This window comes from Ptychodera flava, chromosome 20 (genome assembly GCF_041260155.1).
Source record: "Ptychodera flava strain L36383 chromosome 20, AS_Pfla_20210202, whole genome shotgun sequence".
NCBI classification, from domain to species: Eukaryota; Metazoa; Hemichordata; class Enteropneusta; family Ptychoderidae; genus Ptychodera; species Ptychodera flava.
The window spans coordinates 33923228-33934581 of NC_091947.1; the positions used below are offsets into that span (position 1 = coordinate 33923228).

The 11354-nt window shown below is 37.2% G+C and overlaps 1 protein-coding gene across 1 annotated transcript; it reads right to left on the reverse strand.

Annotated features, from left to right (window-relative positions):
• Positions 1–343: 343 nt before the first annotated feature.
• On the reverse strand, positions 344–10667 carry LOC139120752 (probable tRNA (uracil-O(2)-)-methyltransferase). The gene is made up of 10 exons (XM_070685305.1): positions 10055–10667; positions 9598–9724; positions 8600–8825; positions 6743–6919; positions 5734–5912; positions 4367–4550; positions 3596–4052; positions 2519–2635; positions 1032–1543; positions 344–903 (listed from the first exon to the last, which is right to left on the reverse strand). Exons 1-9 carry the CDS (start codon positions 10470–10472, stop codon positions 1278–1280), a joined length of 2151 nt encoding a protein of 716 aa, XP_070541406.1. The 5' UTR covers positions 10473–10667; the 3' UTR covers positions 344–903; positions 1032–1277.
• Positions 10668–11354: the final 687 nt, after the last annotated feature.

Genomic DNA, 11354 nt, shown 5'->3' on the forward strand with positions numbered 1-11354 from the left:
ACAACACCCTTCAGACAAGTTGTGAGAAATGTTAAATAATCACATGTTACTCTTTACCTGTACTTCATAGTTTTTTTTTATTTGCTATGATTTAAATGCAGCCATGAACATTACAATTTCTTTCCAAAACTATATCTTCTTCAGATATTATGCACCGTACTATATTTAACCTTTACCCCACATTTCCCTGTACATGGGTCCCACCCATGTCATTGAAAACAATTGGTTGGGACAAAATCTAGTATTGGCATGATAAATATACGGGAAAGAACTGTAACATTGACAATTAGTATTACTATATTTCCTTTGCTTTATTTTCACTTCATTGAACTCCCTTAATTTTTTTCAACTGGTCTACATAATTTGCTTGACGTTTTATATAGTGGGGAGAAAATGTGACAGGAGTTATGGGTAAATGGTAGATTTTAAGACACTTCCTCCACTGTTAAATAATTCACATATATTGTTTGGTAACCCTCTTTCATTGGAAGCATTTTTATATGCAGTATTGCACATTCAAATATCTTTTCATATTTAACCAACTCATTCAACTTATTCTCTGGATCCACCAGATATCCATCAGATATCAAATGGTTCACATTGCAAGTTCTTGAACAGTGAACTACTATGTACACATAAATATTGACAGACTTATTGTCATATTACTCTTACGGCTGTGTCAATCATATGAATCATCAAAATTATGGCAAAGCAAAACTTTCTTTGCTTTGGAAAATCAATGAATTCACCCTAGTCTTTGAACAGTACAACTGATATCAACCAAATCTGAGAAAGAACTTACAAGTACTAAAATAAACTCAAAGAATCACTACTTAAGTTCGCATCTATGCAAGATTTGATTTCATGGATTTGTTTCAAGGTGAGAAACGTCCTCAACCAATTCTCAAACTTTAAATGGTAAGAAATCCAAGTCGCTCGATTGGAGCCGGGCCTTGGCGAACGCGAGTGCCCAGTGGGCCACTCATTGTAAGCAGGACTGGCGCTGCGGGATGAACCGAACGCCGGGTTACTTGTGCTACCAGTATTTGAAACTTAGTTGATGCTTGCAATGTGCTTGGTTGTCATGCGTTTCTCTTGTTGTGTCAAGAAATTTTAGCTCACTGCATGTAAAAGAATGAAATGAGAATGTGTTGGTTGATAGCTTGACACTATTCTGGATCAAAGCACTGTAACAGTGGTCTTGTCATTAATATTCAGTTACTATTCTGAATCTGTTACTTGATAGCCAACCCAGAGTCAATTGATGGAAACTTTGACTATTTTTGAAAATTTGGTCTTTGTCTGAGTTCAGTAATGCCATGAGCAAAGGAGCAACATTCTGAAAGCCTTGGGCAACCATCTGGATGGTTCATGTAAAACCAACACAGTTTTGTTTTTTGAAGCTGGTGTGAGCTGCAGCTTGCTTTGACATCGGCTTTCATTGGCTGGTATCCTTTCCCCTTGACTGCTCCTTGTCTTGCAGCATGTCTTCTGATTTGTTCCATTTTTGACCAATCACGTAGCTGTACAACACCTCCAGTAACTGCAATAAAAACAAAGACAGATTTGATCTAATCCATCAGAGAGTAATAGATATACAGTATTGTACAATATCAGTGACTTTACTTGCCTCTTAGTCACATTTTAAGCTTGCCACTCTAGAGATGTAATTCAAAACATATCAAACGGATAGTCTTCATTTACTACAAATTACTGGAACTTAAAATACATTTTGATAACTATCCAAACTGATCAATGAATTGTAGCAGCATCTAAAGCCATTGGGACTTCTTTTATCTTTTCAGAAAAGTCAAATGATGTTTTAATCGATAAACTTTTAGTGAAAAATAAAATAACAATAAAATCCTATTTCTGAAAAACATTTATCTAAACCACACAATGTTTTATTAGCCATGTGTGATAGTGGTAGGACTGACCCATAGAAGTGAGTTACATCAAGTGATTCCTACATTCAGAAATGGTTCAGGAACTTCATGTTGCATAGTACAGACTGTGCAGTGCAAATTGGGCGTACAGAGTACCATGAATTCTCTACTTTAGTTGACGCATTTCTATGATATTTTCACACTAAATTGAATAATTGCATTGTCTAGAGTCCAGCAATGGAAAGCCTGAAAAGAGCAACCTTATGAAGCTCAACCACCCTTACAGAGACCCATGCAATATTGAAAATGAAAGGCCTCATAGCATACTGATATTGTGATGAAAAAAAAAGTATGTGGTAGCAAGTTCCCACTCTGAGCTAAATTTGACAACTTCCCCTAACATCTGACACTATTAGCAATTTTCAGCATAGAATTTTATGATACTGGTACATGAAGTGACCATAGGTCTGTTCAAAATGCAAATCCTACACAAATGGAAACGCTGACAGTATGTGAAATGAATATTCATTCAAAGCATCTACAGACCAATGACACTACGCCACTTAAAGAGATCACTGGTATATTTATTATACATGCATGTACCGGTATGTGATTTAATATTTTTGAATTACCTTGAAATACTTGATGACTATTCCGAAGTAGTGTCTGTAAGCCACCACATTCATTCTTGAGTTGTTTTAAAGTCCTACTGTCAAACATCTCTGCAACTTTGGGAAGTGATAGGTTGCCTGCAGAGCAAATCGCAAATTATTCCAATCAACAATTCATAAATGACAGTAAGTTCAACCCATGATCACAATTCTCAACTCATTTACATACCTTTTCACGCAAGTATGTGTACCTTGGATATCTATAATACTTGAGAATTCAGAAAGTATGGGAAGATCTCAGATTGTCATCAAAGTTGAGCATACAAAATTCATTCATTTAGAAAATCTGCTTTTCTGCACTTTGGCTCAATCCTTTTTTTGCAAACATGCACAATGTGCATGCGTGGGTATATATTAACATGCATCTCCTTTCCAATCAATCTCTCTGTTATCCATGCAAGTTCCTCCTCTTTGCATTCTGTCACCATGTGGCAATGTTTTGTTTTCATGGTCTTCTGAGTGTTAAACCATTACAGGTTGCCAAAGGTAGCTTCATATGTAACTAGCTTCAGTTCATCTGGGATACAGACACTGAAATCATTGGAATCTTTGTATATTTTACAATCAGCTGAATTCCCTCAATGTTGATAAGCTGAATTCTCTCAGAGTTACATGTAACCAACACCATTTCATTTGTAAAGCACGATAAATAGAACTTTGCAGTTACAATGTACACCATTGATCTACAAAAAGAAGTCCATGTTCAACCGTCGTACATCCTCTTGTCTGGTCTCTGATAATATCTCAGAAATTGCCAAAATCAAAACTGTGTTTCCATAAGTGTTGAAAAATGGGCAATCTCTCTGGAAATTAGGAAACGTTCATTATTGTACACTGAAAAGATGACTCAAGTCATCCTGTCACTAGAAAAAGATGTTGAATCTGATGTCATCAATATGTCTCAGTGGGGATACTGAGAGTGTATAGTGACTCCGCATTTGAAATTAGTAGTCATAAATTAGCTTTGCTCAGTGCTGGGTACCAATTAAATATCAGACAATTGGGTCTTTAGGCTTTAAAAAAATAAATCATACATACCTCCTCTGTTCCAGTGTTTTTGGTCTCCATCATTCATTTTTACTGCAATCACATCTTCCAAAGTTCCAAGCTCTATCAGTTGTTTAGCAATAGTATTTGTAATGTGTTCCCTCAATGCATAGTCAACTGTTGTACAGTTCCTGACAAGCTCTGTCTGTGGTCTTGGTTGGAAGTCATTCACCCATCTGCTTTCTACTGGTTTTACATCATCAGATGGTGTTATATGTTCTATCCCATGGTGCATGTCTGCACTAAGAATGGAGGGACTGCTGTCAGCTTTACAGTCAAAGTTTGTATCACAGTTCACTTTATCATCAGGAAGTCTCTCAGTCCTCTTATCTTTACTTTTTGCTGTAACACCTTGCTGGCATTTCTCATCAATAAAATTTTGTATCTTGTCTTCCTGGGAAGTCTGGTCACTACAAGAATATGTCCGGTCCATTCCAATTTGACATACCTATGGAAAATGACAAAAAATATAGGAAAGAAAGATACCACAGTATCACTTAAGGCAAAAAACTAAAAGTGCCATCCAGTAGAAATTTGTCATCAAAGGTACCATCAAATTCTTTCACTTCATTAATCACATGCAATACTTTTGCAAAATCTTAATTGAAACTGGCGTAACTTCTGCATTAAATTAACTATTGGCAATAAATTATGACAAGCTTATTTCAATATTTGGTATATTTATTTGCTATTGACCATCACTTTGAAGAACAATTTGAGTTAAAAACTCAGATTTACTAGAGTGTAAAATGTAGTACTCACTCTCTTTGTAGACGGTATTCTCAGACAATCTTCTTCAACAGTAAATCCACACACATCACCAATTTCACAGATGTAGTTGAGATAGGTCCTATACTGTGGTATGCTGGCATTCTTTCTTTTAAATTTGCAGTTAAAATCATGGAAACAACAAGGTAGGACAAAATAGCGAGTATTGTAACTTGACCTGCACACAGAGACAAAAAGAACAATATGGTGTTATGTATGAATGTTGACAAAATCGTCTGGTGGAAACTAGGTACCAAGCTACTTACAGTGTCTGTGCTGTAATACAAAGTTTCTTTGCCAACTGGACTAACTTGACCTACCACACTGTACAGTATGGCTGGCATTTTTGTTGGTAGACAAGTATTAAAGAAGCAGCTGAACTGCCATTTGATACATGTGCCTCATCATATATCTGGTTTAGCTTTCACATGACATGCAAACTGGATAACGTATCCAGTCACATTTGTACCACCATAAATAAATGCACATAACACCAAGAGCACAAGACTATTGTCATCTGCCATTCAAGAACTCAAAGTTACATTAAGGCCAATAATTACAAAGCCAGTAAACATAGTGTCAATGATACTGGCTCCTACATCGATCACAATCAATTGATTTAGATATGACCTGTATCTATATCAAGTACGGTACATTATGTCTTATACAGGTCAGCAGACCTGGAGTTCTACTGGAAAGGACAAGTACACTTTGAATATCTTTTTACAGCATGGAAAAGCTATGGTACTTTTGTCATGATTTAGAAAAAAAACCAAATACATCTGGAAAGCCAAAAGCACATGTTTGAAAAGCAAAATACTGGATAACATTTAGTAAAAAAGAACTTCCAGGCAAATATGTAATTCTGGGTCATGCTTCCTCCCCACTCAAACTACTGGCATGTACAATGCTTTACTTCTATAAAAATCTGAGGATAGCACATGAAAAGTCAATGTTGTTGTATTTGGGACTCTCTTTCAGAATACTATATATTTACGTTATATAAATAAAGTTCTTTCACATCTCTTGACGCCACCGAGGTTACAGCACATACCATAATACGTGAGTTTGCTGTAAAATTTGGTAAAGTTTCATCAGAAAACAATGCTGATGGTGACTTTCAATTTTAATCTGTGAAACGATTTGCTCTCTGTATAACACTTCATGGATGTCTCAGTCATGAATACCGGTATATGAGATCATACGTGACAAATCAAATAGAAATATGGTACAAGCATTGAATATTCACCTACAAGTAAACAAGTCTGTTAAAAAGTATGGACTATTAATTATTATGAAAAAAAGAATAATTTAAATTATCAATTTACAGGTGGTAATGATTCTTTTAACCTTTGACCTACCTGGCAGCAATAACTGGTATCCATGGCGTCAGTTCATCAGAATGATTACCAATCAACCAATCAGAATCTGGGAAAAGTGAAGTATCGGACGGTACAATAGTTCTTTCTTCAAGCTGAGTGCAATCACCATAAATATTCCATATCTTCCTCCGTCTGACATCAATGCCTTTACCTGGATGCTTGACAAAAATCAAATGACACATATGAATATGTGCATGATCCAACAACCAGATACAAATCATAATCTATTTTGGGGCAAAAATTTTGTGCCAATCGTACTGGCTACCTCTGGAACATGGATAAGCAACTGTGACATACATGTACATGGAACGCTCATGGGCGCATTCACATTTACTTTTTATTATCTTCTCTCCTGTACTTGTGTATAATCACAGCTTGCTTTCACCCATTTTAACAAGTTATCTACTATAAATGAACACCTGGATCAGTAGCCTATGGTGTTTTCTTGTACAGTATGTTTTGGTATTAGTGGACATGGAGTCCAATAACATAAGTTTGGGTGTTATTAGACCATGTTTGACCTTTTACCCCAAACAATGTCATGTAACATTGGGAAAACAAGATAAGATTTTGTGTTTTCCAAAATTCACGTCTAACAGTCTTGCAGTAAAAGATGGCCAGTCCAAAACCTGTGAACTTATGTGCAATTATGCTGCAGAACTGCAATTTCTTCACGCGCACTGTACTGCATGGATTGAATTTTTGTTCTGTATGCTTAGTGCAAACATACAGTCTACATGATTACCTGATGCTGTGTACAACAAGGCATTCTAAAAATGCCATGCTTTTGATTTTTTTGGGAGGTAAAATTCTACTAAACAATATGTATAATGATGAAGTTATTCATAAAAATACCTGGAATTATGTCCTCATTTCTTGTACGGTTTAATATGTCCCAGACATATATATCTCCGCTGTGCGATGTACTTGACACAAATCCTAGTATTTAGTGAATGATTTTTTATTATCAGACATATATGTATCTTACCCCTTCAGAATTCAGCAAGTGTACCAGCAGACCATTCCCACATCCAAGGTCTACAAATGACTGTTTCTCAGCTAGATTCTTCTCTTCCCGTTCCTGTTGCCATAACAACAGCAGATATGTTGCAATGGCAATGTCTTCGTAAACAAACTTCTGTGGATCAGTATTCTCTGGCCATACCTATTAATTAATTATTGAACATACTGAACAAAAAAGAACACGCAGATGTATTTGTGGTTTACGGATAGAGGTATGAAACAAGACATTTTGCATGTCAAACAATTTAACATATTTAATAACACATCGATAATTCATTATAGCCTTCTACACTTGCCTAATAATTTATAACATTTTCTATCTGCACTTATTTCATTATATATATTTACTATTATATCATACCTGTATATTGATGGTGCAAATGCAATGATCTGATTAATAGAGATGCAAAAAGAACTGTGGTTTATTCACGATATACCAAGGTTGGCATGCACGCCAGCTTTCGGCAAGAGCAAAAATCCTTTTCTGAGGTTCCATGCCCGAATTTCAATATACTGTTATGATATAATAGCAATAAATCACACCAAGCGACAGTATACCACTCAATTTTGACCACTTCACTTCATATAAGCACGAGAAATAGCGAGTGCATGTATGTCGTGAACTGGTCAAAATCTCCTGGTATACCATCGCTGGGTGTGCTTTATTGCTTAAATATCTCAATCAGCGTTCAGCATATATTGAATTCTTTGTTCTCACATTCCTGGCCACTGGGAGTGTGGGATTGCTGGTGTGGGAAAAATCCATCCCACACTCTAGGAAACCATCCCACACTCTGCAGTATATATTACACGAGCTCTGATTGGATGATAAACAGCCTTTCGTTCCACGCGCAAAATATTATACAATGGTACGATGAGTGAAACACGGACCAAAGCTAAAAAGTAAGCAGGTCAGAGTACGGTGACAGACATCAGCACTGTCATGATTTTTTATAATGTTCTACGTCGTTGGTGACAGACTCACAAAAGACGGCAAAATTTCCAAATAACTGGTGAACATAGGTCATTTGGTACATATAGCCAATTTTTTAATTGTTGGACATCTCGTCCATAGCAGAAGTTGAAGTATTGGCAGTGGAACTCGCAATGGAATTCGTGTTAGTGACATGGAACGCTATATGGCCGCAAAGTTGGATAGTCAGTGATACAGTTAAATATTAAATGTTTCCATCGTGAATTTAATGCATTTTGTGGTCATGTGAGAAAAAGAATCTCACACATCAAAGACCTGGGATCAGAATTCTCACGCTCGTTGAGAATATTTTGTCTCACACAGGCAGCAGTAGAGTGTGAAACAAAATATCCCAAAGATCGTGTGAGAAATCTGATCCCTGGTCCATGGGGGTGTGAAATTCTATTATTCTCTACATTTAAAAATTGGTTTTCTTCCTTGTCTCACACCAGTACATCTGCATCAGTGAACATACAGCAGTACAGTAGACATGTACATTTATGGTGAAACTGTTGTTTCATTACATTTTCTCTTCACTGTGAGTGTTTGTCATGATTTCGCTATAAAGGATTGCCTCTTTGACAAGTGACCTTTCACACTTTGTCAGAAATTACATGTAATGCAAGGATGCTACCAAATACAGGATTAAATGTACATGTAAAGGGAACATATTATATATAGGATATTTGAACTACAACATGACCCTGTTGGATTCTGAAGGGGTATAAGATACCGGTGCATACATGTCTGTTAACACTACTGTATGTTCATGTAAATAGCCAACTTGGTTGAGGGTTTATACATGAAGTAATAGCAGTGAGTGATGTATTGAATAATCACACTGCTTACCTTGTTTATCTCAGGTCCATATTTCTGTTTCAATTGCTGATACAAAACTGTGTATTTCTCCATGGATATCAATGAATTACTGTTAACAGACTGGCCTGGATTGCTATCCATTGACCATTTCACCAATTTTGGAAGTAAGTTCTTAACAAGCCAGTCTGCTGTTGGTAGTGTAACACCATTGGTAAGATCTACTGGAGGTTGATTATCTAAGATTTGCAAAGATATCCTGGGAGGAATGCACACAACACATAAATATCTTTAGTCTTTTTCGGATGCTTCATATAACAAAAATGAAGCATTTGTTTGCAAAAATATCTTTCATTTGTATTGAAAGTTTACAATTTTATGAAAATTTTCAAATGACACATATAAAATTATTAAACCACTATCATAGATTACATATTCTACATGGCAGCAATGATGTACCAGTAGTCTAATTGCCTTAACATCATGGACTACTAACATTGAAGGAAGTCATTCAAAGGGGAAAAAAACTGTTTTATTCAGCTGACAGTACATTAACTGGTGACAGATTCACAAACAATAAATTAAAATTTCGGTCTGCGGTTTGGTAGTCTATGCTAGCTAGTATCAATGTTCTCAACAGCTCGGAAAAAGACAGGGGTAGCCGATGTAAACAGTTGTTAGAATGTATGCTTTAATAAGACTAGTGTGACATGCAGTGTGCCCTCTATAAAAGAGACTTCATGAAAGTTCTGAGTCAGTTGAAAAATTTGAGAAATTTTCTTGAGTCACAATGTATAATTTCCTATTCATCTGAAAATTTTCTTGCGTCACAGAGAATATTCATTAGTCATGGCGCGCCAAATAGGCTTAGAGGGAAGACTTGTGACATGTGAATTGGTTGCTGGAAAATCAGAGGGGTGGCCATCTCTTAAAATCCTCTGGTGGAGAACCCTGCTACAATTTATGGAATATGAGACATTGAGAAGATAGTTGCTGATGAAGAGACCAATTGACAACAATTGTCACAATACCTTGGTTCATCTTCTTTTGAGAAATGTATTCTGTATGCGTAAAGTACAACAGTCATGCCATCCTCTTCACATTTTGATCCATGTATTGAGTGAAATGACATAAACACTGCGCATCTCATCTTTTTATCTACAGATGGAAAAATACTGACATGTTTATGACCATCAATGGTTGTTTGACTTTCTGTTGAGTTCCAGCACTGAACAGTGGATTTTGTTTGTCCACTGCTCCATCTCCAGTCGTGAGTGCTACGAATGTTTTGTTAAGACTTGACCTAGCCCTGCGTACGATGCTGTGTGTTCCGCTACAGCTGATCGCCCCGTGTGGTGAGCGGGGCTATTAGCTGTAGCGGAACACACAGCATCGTACGCAGGGCTAAGACTTGACCATGACATGTGTGACCTACACCATGGCCGCAAAGTAACATTGACAGGAACAAATAAGCTTATTGGCAAATACCTAATATGACATGTTCGTGCAAGGGTACACTTCGTTGCAAATATTTCGGTAACAACTTTCGGATGCAGAATTCTACGTATAGATCGTTTCCAAGGCAATCGGTAACACCTTCAGTTTGAGGCTCATCATCTGATCCCAAATGCTGGTTTCTCTCTAGACTGCTTTTGTCGATAACAATGTCGCTGGTGTTAGAAAGCTCCTTAACTAAGGTATCCTGTCTCTGTTTTAAAAATAATGATAAGTTGTTGATGAGTACATTATCTCTGTACAATATCGTGGCTCCACAAAGTCGTCTGTTCACCACATGTGGTTTCTGTATCCATATATCAACGGCTTTCCAGAAACCTGCCTCATGGCTCTCGCGGCACGAAATACACCCAACATCTTTCCATCCGGTATGACGCCATATTTCCCCCATTTTGCGGTGAGAGGTCGTGTAACATATACGCCACAAATACACCTGTGCCCAGATCTTTACACCTGTACAAAATCAGTCTATTGGCTGAACTCCCGTACCCATGCGGCATGCAGCACAGTCGCCTATCTCCATGAACTCCTGGTACCGTGTACCTCCAATATACACGAATCGCCAATCTCAGTGGCGCGGTGCATTGTAGGGTGGGGGCAAAGGTCAAATGTGCAGCAGCAGGCGCTCACTTACGTAAGTACAGTAAACAATACACATAACCCACGACAATCACGCGGAAGTTCTCTGGCTTTACAGTTACGCATTGATTTTCTCAGAGTTTTCTTTTACCGTTAATGTTGAATAATACTTACTTGTATGGATTACAACTGGTTAGCAAATTTATGTAGAAAATTTACAACCGGTTCGGGTAGTAGTCTACACTCTCCCGATGTTCTCGACAATCTAAGCTTAGGCGCTTTGCGCTTTCCGAAGCTACAATTCGGACATGGAACCATAGACCCTCAAGGGTCTATGATGGAACGTAGTGCGATAAGCAGTAAACCACTAATTATATTATATCATGCTACCATGCGCCATTCTCTGCATTCTGATTGGACGAGAGCTCATTCCACCGATGCTAAAATACTGTTTTAGCACTGCGGTGGTAAACGGTGCAAAACGGGCCCCTAAGGGACTGGTCAGTTTCTTCGGCCTGGGGGGGGGGGATTATTTTTTTGGTGGATTATTTTTGCCGACGTCAAAACTGGCTGACCCCCTATTCCAAATTTTGAAAACAGGGTGACCCCCCGCACGCGACAACTGTAATATGTAATATAATACTGTAATATATATATATATATATATATATATATATATATATATATATATATA

Excerpts from the sequence above, each read along its gene's own strand:
- LOC139120752 (XM_070685305.1), bottom strand. The coding sequence starts at position 10,472 with ATGGGGGAAATATGGCGTCATACCGGATGGAAAGATGTTGGGTGTATT. Across the intron at positions 5,913-6,742 it reads ACTTGCTGAATTCTGAAGGG|CATCCAGGTAAAGGCATTGA; the intron begins GTAAGATACATA and ends ATTTTTGTCAAG. Across the intron at positions 4,053-4,366 it reads GAATACCGTCTACAAAGAGA|GTATGTCAAATTGGAATGGA; the intron begins GTGAGTACTACA and ends CATTTTCCATAG.